This window comes from Salvia hispanica, chromosome 3, assembly GCF_029641045.1.
Source record: "Salvia hispanica isolate PSC_SH4W2 chromosome 3, Shi_PSC_v1, whole genome shotgun sequence".
NCBI lineage: Eukaryota > Viridiplantae > Streptophyta > Magnoliopsida > Lamiales > Lamiaceae > Salvia > Salvia hispanica.
Window position 1 is genome coordinate 60,238,982 of NC_142694.1, and position 17,957 is coordinate 60,256,938.

General features: G+C 36.4%; 4 protein-coding genes and 1 pseudogene across 9 annotated transcripts in view; 3 read left to right on the plus strand and 2 right to left on the minus strand.

Moving 5' to 3' along the window:
• LOC148931188 (uncharacterized) overlaps positions 1–17,957 on the minus strand; it is a 46,403-nt gene that overhangs the window by 6,308 nt on the left and 22,138 nt on the right. The gene's annotated exons all lie outside the window — the stretch shown is intronic.
• On the plus strand, positions 2,034–3,424 carry LOC125210516 (SUN domain-containing protein 1-like; annotated as a pseudogene). The gene is made up of 2 exons (XR_016136653.1): positions 2,034–2,861; positions 2,944–3,424. The product of XR_016136653.1 is annotated as an SUN domain-containing protein 1-like (transcript).
• Positions 5,101–6,572, plus strand: LOC125217004 (GDP-mannose 4,6 dehydratase 1). The gene has a single exon (XM_048118820.2). It carries the CDS (start codon positions 5,177–5,179, stop codon positions 6,269–6,271), a length of 1,095 nt encoding a protein of 364 aa, XP_047974777.2. The 5' UTR covers positions 5,101–5,176; the 3' UTR covers positions 6,272–6,572.
• Positions 9,281–12,119, minus strand: LOC125214837 (protein BASIC PENTACYSTEINE6-like). 5 transcript variants are annotated; one of them, XM_048116012.2, is made up of 5 exons: positions 11,942–12,119; positions 11,696–11,754; positions 11,035–11,263; positions 10,744–10,794; positions 9,281–10,376 (listed from the first exon to the last, which is right to left on the minus strand). In XM_048116012.2, the coding sequence occupies exons 4-5, from the start codon at positions 10,747–10,749 to the stop codon at positions 9,462–9,464; spliced, it is 921 nt and encodes a 306-aa protein (XP_047971969.2). In that variant the 5' UTR covers positions 10,750–10,794; positions 11,035–11,263; positions 11,696–11,754; positions 11,942–12,119; the 3' UTR covers positions 9,281–9,461. The 5 variants fall into 5 exon arrangements, with proteins under 5 accessions (XP_047971969.2, XP_047971968.2, XP_088925137.1 ...); XM_048116011.2 differs by having other exon boundaries at positions 11,696–11,807; XM_089069011.1 differs by having other exon boundaries at positions 11,035–11,276; positions 11,696–12,119.
• LOC125216430 (uncharacterized) lies at positions 14,694–17,538 on the plus strand. Its single transcript, XM_089069334.1, has 5 exons — positions 14,694–14,767; positions 14,858–15,006; positions 15,133–15,195; positions 16,101–16,151; positions 16,502–17,538. Exons 4-5 carry the CDS (start codon positions 16,146–16,148, stop codon positions 17,414–17,416), a joined length of 921 nt encoding a protein of 306 aa, XP_088925460.1. The 5' UTR covers positions 14,694–14,767; positions 14,858–15,006; positions 15,133–15,195; positions 16,101–16,145; the 3' UTR covers positions 17,417–17,538.

Below are 17,957 nucleotides of genomic sequence, written 5' to 3' on the forward strand. Positions count from 1 at the left end.
AACAATTGTTTCTTCGCCCTCAAGGGACGGTGGTGCACTGATACGTAATTCACGAAAACGAAAACCACCCCAAATTTCCCATATCCCTAGTGTGTGTGCTAAGAGCGTGACTGTGTGTGGAGTGTAACCGATCTGCCATTCTTGTTGCGCACTCCTTTATTTATAAGCTTCGAGGTGGGGCCCAGCGAGGTATTGATTGACTTGATTGCCCTCAGCTTTTGGCTTCCTTCCTCTAGCTTTTCCTCGTGATTCCGTTCCTGCTCCTCGCTAGATATCCTCCTCCAGCATCTCCTGGATCTAGCGCTACACACACACCTGGCTTAACAAAACTTGTTAGATCCAGCAGAAATGTGATGTTTTTCACTACATAACCAATGCATGAAATTAGCCTTATCACATTTACGCTAAATTCAAACTCATTTTGAATACGTCACACTAAAAAGTAGTTTTACTCCAAGCATTTACACGAAATTCAAAAATTACACAATTTTTGGGTTTTTGTCTTACAAAATTTTTGCATTAACACCATATTTGGTGTTGTTTCACAAAAAACATTAAAAATGAGTTTGAATTTAGTGTATGATTGGAGAAGATTTCTACGCCAAAACTCATTTATAAAGTACGATTGGGATGGTCTAATATTTTTTTAATTGGTGTTTTAGCAATCACTCCTAGTGAATGTAAATGTAAGAATTATAGCTAACTTTTTTGGGATATTCGTCTCTAAAATCATGAACTTTACTTAAATTTTGGTATTTCCCATGAACTTTAAAATTGGCCTATAAAATCACAAACTTTACATTTTGTTTGTTATATCCCATGGCGGCTCAATCACCATATCCAACCAACTTCCGTGCATTTTTTTTCCTACTTAGCACTACTAAAATCAACGTGATTTTTTATATAGTCTTTTGTCCTACTTGTCACAAATTTAAAAAGCAATCTAAAATATTATAAACATTTCACGATTGCCACGTATAATAATATTTTTGCCGAAGATTTCTTATTTAGGCTGCCATGAGAAATAACAAACAAAATGTAAAGTTTGTGATTTTTTAGACCAATTTTAAAATTCATGAGAAATACCAAAATTTAAGCAAAGTTCATGATTTTAGAGACCAATATCCCAACTTTTTTTTCTATTCACGTCTTTTTAAATACCTAATACCTCTTACTACTATTTTTAATTCTAACATACTTTGCACTTGGAAATATTTGCATATGCTTTCTTTAATAATACTTTTTAATAATTTTTTTAAGATTAATGATTTCAGACTAGCTAGACTTAGTGTTATAATTTAGTTTAATTAATTTGTACTTAATCCTTTTATTTGAGAAATGGTGGTCATAATTAGTTATTATTATATTTTAAATTGAATTTTATAGGTATTTTGAGTGTTAAAAGAAAAGACGTGCCAAAATACTCAACAATCCTGTATGATTCAATTATAAATATAGGAACGTGAAAGTAGTTATTATAATTAATTAATGAAATATTACTCTTAAAATAATTAAAAGTAAACTATATACTAATTCCCATTTAGTGCTGCAAATATCAATAATTTATTTTAATAAAAATAATTATCAAAGTTAACATGTACTAGTATAATACTCCCTCCGTCCCAAATTAAGAGTCACTTTTTGCCATAAAAGTCCATCCCAGTTTAAGAGTCACTTTTAGAATTTTCCATATTTGATCATATAATTTTACCCCATTCTTCATCAAAATTACATAAAAATGTCATTATCTACATTAAAATAAATCAAAACAAAAATCAAAAGTCAAAAGGGACCCACCTTCAACCAACTCCACCATCTCACTTCATTTATTACAACACACTTCACCATCTCACTTCATTTATTACACACTTTAACTCTTTCTTAAAATCCGAGCCATAACAATAAGTGACTCCAAAGGTGGGACAGAGGGAGTAAAATACTCTAATATGCCAACGTGTTTTTAATTACTCCCATGTTTAAATTGAATAAATTAGTGTTTAAAATTATGTGAATTAAACATTAAAAAATTAGTATAGCTGTTGCGTTTGGTTCACAAATCCCCTGTTGCGCTGTTGCTTTTTCTCTCTCAAGGCCTAGGACTAGGGTTGGCTCAAAATTCATCGATCTCGGAAGTGAAAATGTCCGCCTCTAACGTTTCAGTCAGCGCTCCCATCACTCGCCGCCGAGCGGTTGAAATTGAAAAAAATCTTCCAGTAATCACCGATTCTGAGGGATGCGAGGAAGCCACGCTGGCTAACTGTGGTAAGCATTCTCACTAAGAATCTGGCGTTGGTGCTGGTTTTACTTGGTTTCGTGATGAATGGAGATTTATCGATGATGTCTGGGGATTTCGAAAGGAAGTTATCAGAGGTAGAGAAATTGATGAATGCGCTAGACCATAAAGTCGGGGATGGAATTAAAAAATTTGGAAGGAAGTAGGCGGAAGTTGATTTGCAGATGCTTTTGAGAAGTTTATGGATGGCTTTGGAAGTAAAAGCTTGCTATCGAAGGAAGATTTCAGTGAGTTTTTTGAGGAATTCAATTAATGTTGATGACATAAGAAAGTATGCAAGGGAGGTTGTGTTGAAGGAAATTGAGAAGCACTCTGCTGACGGGCTGGGAATGGTGGATTATGCACTGTGGTCTGGTGGTGCGAGGGTAGTGAAGCTTTCGGAGCCCTATGGTTGGAAAGCTGTTTGGTTACAGTGGGGTAGGGTCAATGCTGAAGCTCAGAGGATGATTAGGCCAAGCTTTGGAGAGCCTGGTCACTGCTTTGCTCTTAAAGGGGGAGTGGGTTTGTTGAGATCAGGCTTACGACTGCTATTGTACCAGAAGCCGTGACTCTCGAACATGTTGCTAAGGTAATCACTGTCTCCTCCTCCTCTCATATTTGAATTTGCATTCGTTATGCGTTAGATCTGTATGACCATTATCTATGAACAGAGTGTGGCGTATGATAGGTCCTGTAGAGTGTCGGGATGGCTGCATGTAGAGCGTGCTAAGAAGATGTTCCTCTTGACTGAATTCACTTAGACCTTCAGAAGAGCAATGCTCAAACTTACAAGGTGGAGTCATCGGCCTCTAATCTTGTCGACATTATCAGGCTTGATTTCACTTCCAACCACGGGAGTGCTTCTCATACGTGCATCTACCGGCTGAGGGTACATGGTTTTGCGATGAATTAGATAGATTTTGCTGCCAATTACTAGTTTTTTGAAGGTCTACTAAGATGCAAAAATGGGGAAAACCCCAGCACCATGTAGTAGTGGATTGGAGCTAATTGTATTCATTCCTTAGGTTTGGTGTTTGATTAAGAATGGCTTTTTACACGTTGAGTCATGATATAGAGTAGTACTACTAGTATATGTTATTTATCAACAATGATTCCCTGGGGAAATTTTATCCATTATGCTGGTTGAATATCTGCTATTTAGATCAATATAATTAGGCTTGGAGGACTAGACAAGGTGCTCTTATCATCATTGTTAGTTATTGTTATTCATATTATACTTCCTGTATGCTGCAGCTGCATCACCTCCGCAGCATCAAGTGTGTGTCATTAATGTAGGGGTTTGAAAAATAGGTGCATTTAAAATTACTATAGTTGGCCATAATTTGAGCGGAATAGGTACCTGGTTGTCATATGGTTGCAAATTGCTGTACAAATGAAACAACTCATGGAAAAGAGAACTTGGTTCTTTAACTTGCAAGCAGTAACTCACATAATACGTGCCCCAAAAACTTCTTAAAACTGTATTCTTTAGTCTATGTGTCTTTTGAGACGTTACTAACAAGGACCAAATCGTATTTCAATAATAAACATTTCTATGGACTATTATGCTTTTAACAGATTATTTCAGATTGAATTATTAGCATAACTTTTCAGCCAATATTCAAGTTTTGTATGTTTATTAGATAAATTTGACTTGACCTGAACAATTAATTTTATCTGGTCTCTTGTTCCCTTCCTTTTCTGAGGAAAGTAACATACTCATCTCTGTCTCGGGCTCCCAGGTGTTTCAGCTAACGTATGGTTGCAAATAGATCAATGTATAATTGGATCAACTACTAGTCTCTTTAATGTGTATTTTGGCATAGCACCATTTTTTTTCAAAATTTATTCTCTTTTTCTCTGTCCTAATTCTTTTCTTTTATATTTTATTTTCTCTCTAGGTAATCCATAATATTAATTTCTTAAATAGCATGAAAAGTCTAGAACATCCTTTATCAACAGCCTTATTTGGATATCTGAGAATGAAAATGGCGATAAACATTAAATCAACAAACACAAATAATTAATGAAAAACACGAATAGATATGAGCACATTAACCTAATTAATTTATGCATGAATTTAGTCTTGCTTATTTGGCTAGTTCTGGTTCAAATCGGACCGGTTGACTAATTAACCGATTTCAAATTTTCTTAATCCTAGAATCGGAACCGGCTGGTTAAGAACCGGTCGTTCCGGTTTTGAATCGGAATCGATGTATAATACGAATTTATTTATAATTTTAAATAATTCAATACTAATAAAATAATAATCCAAAATCTTGAAATATAAGAAATAATACCTAAAAATTCAAATAAATATAAAAAAAATACAAACCAACAATACAATAATATTCATATACGGGTATGAGTGATGACAAGTGTAGTAGGTCGGACTAGTTTATGTTGGCAATTCTTTTATAAAAAATGAGTTTTAAAATTGAATTCCATTTTTTTTGGCTAAATAAATATTCAATGGAATTTACAATACTAATTGGTCTTGTTATGAAATGATAAGTTTTTTTAAAAATTAAAAATAAACTTATGATGTCCTACTCATAGTAGTTAGTGTATACAAAATGGATTGAGAAAATAATTGTAGATTCAAAGCATCACAATTTTAAACATTTAAATACTTTAGAACATAGAGCTCGCAAATTTAACACTGCTTAAATCTTAAAATCAATCAATATTTTAAATTATTTTATTTTAATTCAATATTAATTCAAGATTCATTACAGAAATTAATTCACATTACCCTAAATTAATTTATGCATGACTTCTGTTAGACAAAGAAATGAATTCACAATTAATACAGAAGAAAAAAGAAAAGTAATAAAGGAAGCAGCGTGAATCAAAAAATCTCGACTCAATTTCTCAACACTCTCTCCGAATATTTTTCCCCCAATGGCCTCTGCCGCCGCCGTCAGATCTGAATCTGAATCAGAATCAAAATCGGCGAAAATCGCATTGATCACCGGCATCACCGGGCAGGACGGGTCGTACCTGACGGAATTCCTCCTCCAGAAGGGATACGAGGTGCACGGGCTGATCCGACGGTCCTCCAACTTCAACACGCAGCGGATCAACCACATCTACATCGACCCTCACAACGCCCACAAGGCCCGCATGAAGCTCCACTACGCCGACCTCACCGACGCCTCCTCCCTCCGCCGCTGGCTCGACACCATCCTCCCCGACGAGGTCTACAACCTCGCCGCCCAGTCGCACGTCGCCGTCTCCTTCGAGATCCCCGACTACACCGCCGACGTCGTCGCCACCGGCGCCCTCCGCCTCCTCGAGGCCGTCCGCTCCCACATCGCCTCCTCCGGCCGCTCCCACATCCGCTACTACCAGGCCGGCTCCTCCGAGATGTTCGGATCCACTCCTCCTCCGCAGTCCGAATCCACCCCCTTCCACCCCCGCTCCCCCTACGCCGCCGCCAAATGCGCCGCCCACTGGTACACCGTCAACTACCGCGAGGCCTACGGGATATTCGCCTGCAACGGCATCCTCTTCAACCACGAATCCCCGCGCCGCGGCGAGAATTTCGTGACCCGGAAGATCACCCGCGCTGTAGGCCGGATCAAAATCGGCCTGCAGAGCAAGCTGTTCCTCGGCAACCTCCAGGCCTCCCGCGATTGGGGATTCGCGGGGGACTATGTGGAGGCCATGTGGCTGATGCTCCAGCAGGAGAAGCCGGATGACTACGTGGTGGCCACCGAGGAGTCCCACACGGTGGAGGAGTTCCTGGCTGTGGCGTTCGGGTCGGCCGGGCTCGACTGGAAGGACCACGTTGTGATCGACAAGCGCTACTTCCGGCCCACCGAGGTGGACAACCTCAAGGGCGATGCCAGCAAGGCGAAGAAGGTGCTTGGGTGGAAGCCTAAGGTGGGGTTTGAGCAGCTGGTGAAGATGATGGTGGATGAAGACATTGAGCTTGCTAAGAGGGAAAAGGTGCTTGTTGATGCAGGATACTTGGATGCTCAGCAACAGCCTTGATTCATCATTCATATTGCTGTTTTATTTTCTTCTTGGATTCTTATTAAGGTTTTGCTGTGATTTTTGTTTCAATTTTATGCCTTAATCTATGAGTTAAATTGGTTGGTTGTTAGTGATAATCTATATCTCAGTGTGTTAAATTAGAGGCTAATGATGAGTGTCGGTATGAGATCTGGATTCGACCATTATAAACTACTGCCACTACTTCACATTTCACTGTCGGTTTGTTGTTTTATATCACTAATGTTCCTTCTGCTGTGGGGACTGATTCAATGAAGATTTGGATTGATTCTGGAAGCTATTGCTAATGACTAGGGTTGGTTAATCTTTCTTTTAACTCTCCTACAATCCAAGGTTTATCACAATCATATTCTTCAAGAAAAATGATGTATACTACATGTGATGGGAGTTTATTTTGTGAGTACATCAACAATCAATGAGAGAATTTGAATGTAAGGGCAAACCAACAGTAACCTCTCATCAGGTTCAAAAATTAGAATTTTTATGGCTGATACTGAGTAATTGAAACGTTGGAGAAGCTTCACAGCCAAAGCATCTGCAACCTCTCATATTTCATTTTCAATCTCTTCCTGCATATTATAGAAAGTGGAGATGACAAATGCATTAGGATGTAATGAATGGATTGAAGTCAAGGAAACAACAAAGCATATCATCATATCTACACAATCTACATACTGATGGCTCATAATCTCAGGCCATACACTTGATTAACAGGTTTCCTGTATTCCATCACATCTTAATATTTCAAATCAATTTTAGGAGCATACAATACTTGGAGAGCAGAGAAATCACACATGGTAATATCTCATGTAAGCTTGATTTCTCTTGATCAAAATTAAGAGTTATTGAAGGTGGAGAGGGACATTGGCATGAGTTTGACATTTTGCGTTTTACATTTTAAATTGAGGTCTACGCCCATCCTCCGATGATATGAAAAGTAATGGAGATTGAGGCTAGGGATTCTTACTCATCCCACTTTACTTTCTCCCTTCTTTGACGGATAAGAATCCATAGCCTCTCTCCGTCCAAAAAAAAATAGTTTCATTTGTGGACGACACGAGTTTTAATGAGAAATTGATAAAGTGAGAGAGATGAGGAGAAAAGGTTGGTGAAATAAGAGAGATAGGGAGAAAGATGGGTAAAATATGAGAGAGGAAAAAAAAATGGGAAAAGTATGAGGAAACTTTTCATTTTAAAAAATAAGACTATTTTTCATGGGCATTCCAAAATGACAAAATAAAAAATAATTTTAGTGGATGAAGGGTGTATATTTTTTATATATGGTAATAATTTTCGCTAAAAAATGCCCTCTATAAGAAATTTTGGCAGTTAAGGGCAATTTTAAAAATGAACTAAGTAGCACTTATGCAGAGCTGCAAGTTCTGTCAGGTGGGAATAGTTGATGTAAGTTTATTTTTTATTTTTTATTATACCTATTTATTTTCTTGGATGTTACATGTATAATATAGAGTGAACTACATGAATAGTATCTGATTTTTCACTTTCGCACATAAATGGTATCTGATCTTTATTTTATATCGTTTTTAGTACCTACTAATCACATTTTTGGTACCTGATGCAATTTTCACCTCAAAGTATCCTTCAAACAAATTCATTATTCCATTTATGTCATAAAGGATATTTTGAACATTGACAAAACTATTACCAAAAGTGATATTATAATATTTTCTCTCATTCTTCTCACTATTTATACTATTATTATTAATCAATATTAATATTACTATTATTTTGATGTTATAAATTAATAAATAATTTATTTTTTAATATCATTTAAATATACTTAATCATAATTATAATTATATTTAATTATTATTAATAATATTATTGTTATAATAGTAAAAACTAGTAGTAATGAATAAATAATAATAATAATAATAATAATAATAATAATTTTATATTAAAGTAGTAATAACTAATCAATATAGTTTCAAAATTTAAAATTGTGAATTGTATTCATAATGATAAAGAGTTGAATATTTTTAGTTAGGTGTTTCGACCCTAAAATGAGTATAAATAATTTAATTAAAAATATTCAATTGATTTAATTACTTTAAATAATTAATTTAATTAGATATTTTGTTATTGATTTATATTATGAATGCAATTAGATGTATGTATAAAACACTAAACTAAGGAGAAAAAAAGATAGAAGAAAGTAAGATAAAATACTAAAAAGAAAGAAGAAAATGAAGAAAAAAGAAAGAAGAATAAACTAAAAAAAGAAGAAAAAAAAATCACATATTTGGTTCTATTTAATTGAAATTTCCAAAAATATCATCCATAACAAAAAAAATCACATATTTGGTACCTAGAGTTATTTTTGTCTTGGGATACCAAAAACGATATAAAATAAAGATCAGGTATTATTTATGTGCGAAAGTAAAAAATCAGGTACATTTATATAGTTTACCCTACTATGTATTGCAGGGGCATCAGTATTGCTATTTATCCAACAACCATTTAACGCATTAAATCCATCTATCAAGCAAATAAATTAAGAAAATTGTTAGTATTATATTCCTTTTAGGCCAAAACCTTCAAGATAAGACCCAACCTCCTCATAAATAAAATAACGTATAGAAATAATATGTTAGTTCAAAAGTTTTCTAAGAACTACGGTGGATTACATAATTTTAAGAAACTAATTTAAATGGAAATATTAGTTACTAGTGGAGTACATAATATGTCGGATTTTAAATATTTTCCGAGGCCAAAACCTTCAAGCAAGGAGGGTTTGTCATCCATCATAAAATATCATGGGCACAAATAACTAAAATTGCAAGCAACACTATTATTAATTGATCCAAACACATGATACCAACATGTATATGAAGATTGAATCTTTAAAAACACCGTGTTCAACATGACCCTAAAAACATACAAATGTGTGTGTATCCAACCAACTATGTACTCAACTGATTAACAGCCTTCAACCGCTGCTGATAGACAAGAAAAAAGTACACTTAATTTTGAAGCAATGAAATATTTCGATCCAATAAGCAGTATACAACAGATTGTAAATTAGATTACAAAATACAATCAAGACAATTACAATGGATATATTAGCATTTATAAAGAGAGAATAAAAACCTAGTGGATGGAGTACAACAACAAAATAGAGCATAGCTAATGTTCTCCGATAATGAAGCTACTTAAGAGTGCTGTAACGGTTCGTGCCATGCTTTGCCCAGTGGTCTTTGAGATCGAGGGGGGAGGAGAAGTCATACCCCTCTGCAGCGAGTCGATTGAGCAGCTTGTTGAATGCACTCCCACTCATCTTTCTCCCCCCAACTCTGGAGTAGCGTTTGTTCGCTACCTGAGGCAGTGGATACATTGAGATCGTGGTTGTACAGCATGCAGATTGCCAGCCTCCGTTCCCCCATCTGTAGCATGGCTGTGGCGAGCCTGTGCATGAGCAAACAGGGACTGGCATGGCTGATTCATCGAAATTGATTTGGTTTAAACCCAAATTATCCTTCCAGGAGACTTGCTTATCTAGGTACTCCTCATCACTGTCCAAACCGTGCTCATTACTCCAACCATTGTACGCATCAGAATTTACCTCCTCTTTTATCACTGCTTCAGCAGTTCTTTTGCCTGCTCTCGGAGGCTTGGCTGATTTTGTTGCTTTTCCTTCTTTGTCTTTCGTCTGCCTCCCTCTCCGAGGCTTAGGGGTTTCGGCAGTCTCTGCAATAACAATTTCATTGCCTCGTAAGTTTCCTTTAGGACTATATCCAGCAGCTTCAGAAACACACATTTGCTGTTGTTGCTGGTACTGGACGATACGTTTGCCCCCACTTGCAAGCTCATTTTCATATGAATCAGGGCTATCGGTGTTGTCGTTCATTGAGCTCTCTCGATATCGAAGAGAAGCAATCGCTTCATCCCGTTCTTGAATGGCAGCGTTTCTTTCAGCAATTGCAGCATCCCTCTGTAACATTGCCATATCACGCTCTTGAAAAGCCCTCTTCCTCTCCTCCAATGCCATGTTCTTTTCTCGGATGGCAGCATCTCTGTCGGCCGTGATGGCCATAAAGGTTTTTATTGTCAAGTGATTGTGGTCCTTCAGTAAAGCATGAAGTCAGTAAAGATAGCATCTGATAAGATGAGAGGTTAAACATATATTCACAGTATACCTATTTTTCTTAACATTGTTTTACTACTCTCCTATTCCCCTAGCTACTAACCATCCTCATAATGCATGGAAAGAGATGAAGATGAATAAAGACAATATATTACTGTTAACCTATGGCCAACATTCAACATTTGCAAACCTTTTTAATGGGTGGAAAAGAGGCAGATCTTACATTATTTTACCCTACTCTTAACCAGTTTAAATTTTCGGACAGAAATGCATATAGAATATACTGTCTACCACAATTGAGAAATTAACACAGGCACTGAATGATTGAAAACTGCAATATTCATACCATCATTAACAGTAGAACTAGTCTAGAAGTCCATCCTGTAAGTTTCTTTTCCTGCAAGAGGCAAATACCATCATTCAGAAAACAAAGCTCAGCAAATGCAAGATAAACTATCAGCAGCTGATTATTCTGCTGTTTGCATCAAACTTATACAACTCTACAATCCTAGCCGCCAAAAAGCACTCAATCACAACGCCTACTAGTCGCAGATTCAGTCTTCAAGAGGAATGGTGATTTTGTTAATATTGACTACCAAATTGAAGGAAAGAAATGGGGAAAGAAAATTTCACATACATTGCTCTCCTGATGGCCGATCACGTTGTGAGTAGATAAATAGAAAGTTCGTATCGAAACTTTCAAATTTTAGCTGCCTCTATTGTGCCAATTAACAAGATAATGGAAATGGGTAGGTAGAAAAATTAGGCGATCACTTAGGCAAAATGCCTGCAAAGAAGTGATTTTTGAAGCCATGAACATGATGCTTGATCGGGAAATCTTGGTCAAGAAGCTTCTACAGGTCTACCTGCGAAATGCCACTGACTTAACTTCATTCTAACAGCTCAAGGTTTCAAATACAACCTAATTAAGGTCCCTCTAATACAAAACACAATGCAACATCTCTGTAGCCATTGAAATGTACAGCAAGCCGTGCCCCGTTTGAAAACTATTGAGAATTGTATGGATAATTTTGTTGAAAATAAAATCGAGGCAAATTACCTACAATGATGATGGAGGATTCGAGCAGTTCATATCTAATCGAAACGAACACATTAGAAAATAGAAAAAAACAAAACAAAACAACACAGTTCATAGCTGCTAATGCAGCTTCATTTTCACGAGACCGAGTTTATTGGGTTGACTTTGTAGCTCTTAGTAAAGCATCAAGTTGAACAATTCCCCATTTAGAGAAAAAGAAACTGGTAAAACAGCACAAACAAAATAAATAAATGATTACCAACTAAAACGCCGGTGTAGGAATTCCCAAAGTAATTAAATTATCGATCTTCACAATTCCTGTAGACAAATTGCGAGCAGTAAAACGAAGATCAGGAGGTACAAATTGCGAGCTGTAAAACGAAGATCGGAAGGTGCAAATGCTCAAGATCAGAAACAAGGAAACTCATTTCAAAATAATTAAACGATTATCGAGGATCGAGCTAGCAGATCGGGGAAAGAAGCACAAGTGAATTTCAACGCAAACCAGAGAGAGGCTTCCGGCGATGAAGAGCTTCAGCTTCCTTAAGCTCTCTTTCACTCTCTCCCCTCTCTTCGCCGGAGAGAAGAGAGCTGAGTGTGCGTGTTTTCAGGCGAGAGAATAAAAGATGCCTCTTTTCCTTTTTGAATTGGGAATGCGGTCCTCCTAAGTGACGTCGTTTTAGTGTTTATGAGGATGAAACGACGTCATTGATTGGTCTACTCGGGTTCGGGTCGTATACCGTTTTTGGACCCATATGTTTTGCCGGAACCGCGCACCACTGTCCTTTGCCTTCTTTGCTAGTCAACTAATTTGGTGATAAACTTCATTTTGCACCACTTGCCCCTTTACTATCTTTTATTTCCATTGGACTGTTCATGTATTAACATTTTAACCCCCTGGGTTTTGCTCATTTAATATTCTCTCCGAAAAAAATAAAGACATGTGGGATGACACGATAATTAATGTAATAACTGACAAAGTAAGATAAATGAGAAGAATGTTAACTAAAATAATGTTAGTCGATGTTTTAAAAACCGGACCGGTGAGTGAATTGATGAAGCTATCGATTTAAGGTTCAGTTAGTCAGACCGGTTGAACCACTGGTCTAGCCGAATTAATATACCAAAAATAATTAAATATATGTAAAACAAATTAAACATGCAAGACAACTAATCTACATTGATTCAAAAATCACCCCCCCATCATGATCTCTATCCCTTAATGATTTGCAAGAATTTTAAACAATATATCAAGATCATGCAAACCAATATAGGCTCTAGATATACACAAGTCAGACAAGTTAAAATAGTCAAACAATGCTATGAACATTGAATATGCGTATCAACAACAAGCCAAAGAGGTATTCTAATTTCATCTACAAGAATTAAGCATATTCAAACACACCCAACAATTAATAAATTATTAAATTTCAATAACTTCAACTCACAAATTCACTAACAATTTATCACAAGTATATTATTCACCATCAAACTCCAATCCGCACTACCAAAATATATACCAACAACAACGTCATTCAATGAAAGACTTCAAGATCAATGCTTAGAAATTACAAAAAGAACGTATCTTACGTTGGTTTGACAGTTGAGCACAAGAACAATTGGTAGAATTCAAAGAATTTGATTAAATGATGTGAATATGCAGTGTGGGCGCGCGAATAATGTTAAGAAAACGAAATATGAAGATAGGGGAAGTGGGTGCTAGGGTTTGAAAGTAGAATGAATGAAAGAATGAAAGGAGGAAACATACCTTATATAGAATGTCGCTTCTAAATCGCCTTAGCGGACCGCTGAATGCAGTTTAGGGTTTAGCAGTTCTACAGACCACTAAGGATGATCTGTCCTCATTGTACTTCTCTCGGCGAGCTGCTGAGGTTAACTCAGCGGTTCGATAACCCTGCTCCCGTCCTTTTCTTTTCTTTCTTTTTTCTTTTTTAATTTTTTTTAAAGAAAAAATAATTAAAAGGACAAAATATAAAAAATGAAACTTAATGCAAAAGACAGATAAAAATTAAAACTACTACTAGCTTCTCTGCGGAGAGAACTTTAGCTCTATGAAGGAAAAAAAACAAACTGAACTAGAAAATTAACAAAAATAAGAGAGCTATCAACATGGAACTTTATATCTCATCCACGTTCTACATAGCTTATCAAATGTTGCAGTAGAAGATTGTGCAACCATAGAATTTGACAATGGACATATAAAACTGAACCCACAAAAATTGTACCTCAGATCTTCAGATGATTCCTCAGTTTGATGTTGGATTTTTCAGCTTTGCTCCTACTTTTCCCAATGCATTACTTAATTTTGAATCTTCATCAAAATCATGTTAGTCAACAATAAAAGAAATTATATATAGGGGGTTTTAAAGATTTCTCCGATTTATCAACCAAATTGGATGATGCAATCATTAGTTTGTCACACTTGTCATGTCTCTTCTCTGAATCTTCCATTGAATCCAATTTGGTTGATAAATGGGAGAAATCTTTAAAACCCCCTATATATAATTTCTTTTATTGTCTTCTTTCTAGGAACCACTCATCATGTTTTCAACACATTTGTATTCCCATGTTCTTTCTCATATAGAAGTCTACTTAACCAATGAGATTGTAACAAATATATATAAAATATTTGAATAATAAAAGATATTTAAATAATAAATAAAATATTTATTAACCAATGAGATTGTAATAAATGTCATAATTTCATTGGTCAATAAATTAAATTGAGCAAGAGACCATCTTGTTTTTATCCAATGGTCAAAAAGAGTGTGATTTGATTGACTGATATCCCTTTATTTTCTATGTCAAATCAATCATATATTAGTAATTTATATTATATGCTAATGCAATTTTATAGTATAGTTATAATATTTCATGAATGTGGGCGGAAAAATTTTCTTAGCATGTACTATATTTTTATATATTTATAGATTATAGATTATAAATTTAAGTTTGCATGTATTAAGGTTTACATGGTAGGGGACATGAATCCCAAATCCATAGTGCCTCAACTCTGGGGATGAAGAGTAAAAATTTAGGTGATCATATACTTAATACTTTGTACCCCAAGTTCCAACAATCTACGAAATGCATGACTTTTTGATAATTTTATATTTTAAAATTATTATCGTAAAATTTAAGTCAACACTTCAGTTTTAGTTTGATCATTGATGCATATTACACACTAGAAATTATTCTGACAAAATTATTTAATTTTCACACAGCTAGTAAGTATTGCTTTCATGAAAAATAAACTAGCAAAGAAGGCAAAGGAATGGACATAGCAGCGCAGTTCCGGCACAACAAAACGGTATACGGTTCAACTCCGACCCGTACTCGAGTAGATCAATAAATGACGTCGTTTCATCCTCATAACCACTAAAACGACGCCACTTAGCAGGTCCGAATTCCCAATTCAGAAAGGAAAGAGGCATCTTTTATTCTCTCTCGCCTGCACACTCAGCTCTCTTCTCTCCGGCGAAGAGAGGGGAGAGAGTGAAAGAGAGCTTAAGGAAGCTGAAGCTCTTCATCGCCGGAAGCCTCTCTCTGGTTTGCGTTGAAATTCACTTTTTCCCGATCTGCTAGCTCGATCCTCGTTAATCGTTTAATTATTTTGAAATGAGTTTCCTTGTTTCTGATCTTGACCATTTGCACCTTCTGATCTTCGTTTTACAGCTCGCAATTTGGTCGGTAATTGTGAAGATCGTAAATTGAATTCCTACACCGGCGTTTTAGTTGGTAATCATTTATTTATTTTGTTTGTGCTGTTTTACCAGTTTCTTTTTCTCTAAATGGGGAATTGTTCAACTTGATGCTTTACTAAGAGCTACAAAGTCAACCCAATAAACTCGGTCTCGTGAAAATGAAGCTGCATTAGCAGCTATGAACTGTGTTGTTGTTTTTTTTTTTTCTTTTTTCTAATGTGTTCGTTTCGATTAGATATGAACTGCTCGAATCCTCCATCATCCATTGTAGGTAATTTGCCTCGACTTTCTTTTCAACAAAATTATCCATACAATTCTCAATAGTTTTCGAATGGGGCACGTCTTGCTGTACAATTTCAATGGCTACAGAGATGTCGCATTGTGTTTTGTATTAGAGGGACCTTAATTAGGTTGTATTTGAAACCTTGAGCTGTTAGAATGAAGTTAAGTCAGTGGCATTTGGCAGGTAGACCTGTAGAAGCTTCTTGACCAAGATTTCCCGATCAAGCATCATGTTCATGGCTTCAAAAATCACTTCTTTGCAGGCATTTTGCCTAAGTGATCGCCTATTTTTTCTACCTATCCATTTTCATTATCTTGTTAATTGGCACAATAGAGGCAGCTAAAAAATTCAAAGTTTTGATAGGAACTTTCCATTTGTGTACTTGATCGGCCGTCAGGACAGCCAATGTATGTGAAATTCTCTTTCCCCCTCTCTTTCCTTGAATTTGGTAATCAATATTAACAAAATCACCATTCCTATTGATGACCGAATTGATGTTATCTACGACTAGTAGGTGTTGTGATCGAGTGCTTTTTGGTGGCTAGGATTATAGAGTTGTATAAGTTTGATGCAAACAGAAGAACAATCAGCTGGTGATAGTTTATCTTGTATCTGCTGAGCTTTGTTTTCTGAATGATGTTATTTGCCTCTTGCAGGAAAAGAAACTTAGAGGATGGACTTCTAGACTAGTTCTACTGTTAATGATGGTATGAATATTGCAGTTTTCAATCATTCGGTGCCTGTGTTAATTTCTCAATCGTGGTAGACAGTATATTCTATGTGCATACCTGTCTGAAAATTTCAACTGGTTAAGATTAGCGTAAAATAGTGTAAAATATGATAAAAAGTTTCCAAATGTAGAATGTTGGCGATAAGCTAATAGTAATATATTGTCTTTATTCATCTTCATCTCTTTCCATGCATTACGAGGATGGTTAGTAGCTAGGGGAATAGGAGAGTAGTAAACTATGTAAAGAAAATAGGTATACTGTGAATGTATGTTTAACCTCTCATCTTTATCAGATGCTATCTTTACTGACTTCATGCTTTAATGAAGGACCACAATCACTTGACGATAAAAACCTTTATGGCCATCACGGCCGACAGAGATGCTGCCATCCGAGAAAAGAACATGGCATTGGAGGAGAGGAAGAGGGCTTTTCAAGAGCGTGATATGGCAATGTTACAGAGAGATGCAGCAATTGCTGAAAGAAACGCTGCCATGCAAGAACGGGATGAAGCGATTGCTTCTCTTCGATATCGAGAGAGCTCAATGAACGACAACACCGATATCCCTGATTCATATGAAAATGAGCTTGCAAGTGGGGGCAAACGTATCATTCAGTACCAGCAACAACAGCAAGTGCGTGTTTCTGAAGCTGCTGGATATAGTCCTAAAGGAAACCTACGAGGAAATGAAATTTTTCTTGCAGAGACTGCCGAAACCCCCAAGCCTCGGAAAGGGAGGCAGACGAAAGACAAAGAAGGAAAAGGAACGAAATCAGCCAAGCCTCCGAGAGCAGGCAAAAGAAGTGCTGAAGCAGTGGTAAAAGAGGAGGTAAATTCTGATGCGTACAATGGTTGGAGTAACGAACAGGGTTTGGACAGTGATGATGAGTACCTAGAGAAGCAAGTCTCCTGGAAGGATAATCTGGGTTTAAATCAAATCAATTTCGATGAATCAGCCATGCCAGTCCCTGTTTGCTCGTGCACAGGCTCGCCACAGCCATGCTACAGATGGGGGAACGGAGGCTGGCAATCCGCGTGCTGTACAACCACGATCTCAATGTATCCACTGCCTCAGGTAGCGAACAAACGCTACTCCAGAGTTGGGGGGCGAAAGATGAGTGGGGGTGCATTCAACAAGCTGCTCAATCGACTCGCTGGAGAGGGGTATGACTTCTCCTCTCCCCTCGATCTCAAAGACCACTGGGCGAAGCATGGCACCAACCGTTACAGCACTCTTAAGTAGCTTCTTTATCGAAGAACATAGTTGTGTTAGATGTTGCTATGCTCTGTTGTTGTAATCCATCGCCTAGTTTTTATTCTCTATTTATAATTGCTAATATATTCATCGTAATTGCCTTGATTGGATTTCTATGTGGAGTGTATACAAATCTTGAAAATCTGATCGACTCGAACCATTCGTAGTCTAATTCACAATCTGTTGTATACTGCTTATTGGATTGAAATATTTCATTGCTTTAAAATTAAATGGACACTTTTTCTTGTCTATCAGCAACTTTTGAAGTCCGTTAATCAATTGGGTTCATAGTTAGTTGGATGCACACAATAACACAATATTGTTGGACATTGTATTTTTAAATACTCAATATTCATAAACTTGTTGGTATCATGGGTATAGATAAATGATACTATTGTTGCTCGCAATTTTAGCTATTTATCATAATCATGCGCCCATGAGATTGTATGATGGATGACGACCCTTCTTGCTTGAAGGTTTTGGCAATATTTAATACTTCCTCCTGTTGTCTGTAATAAATGTCCCATAT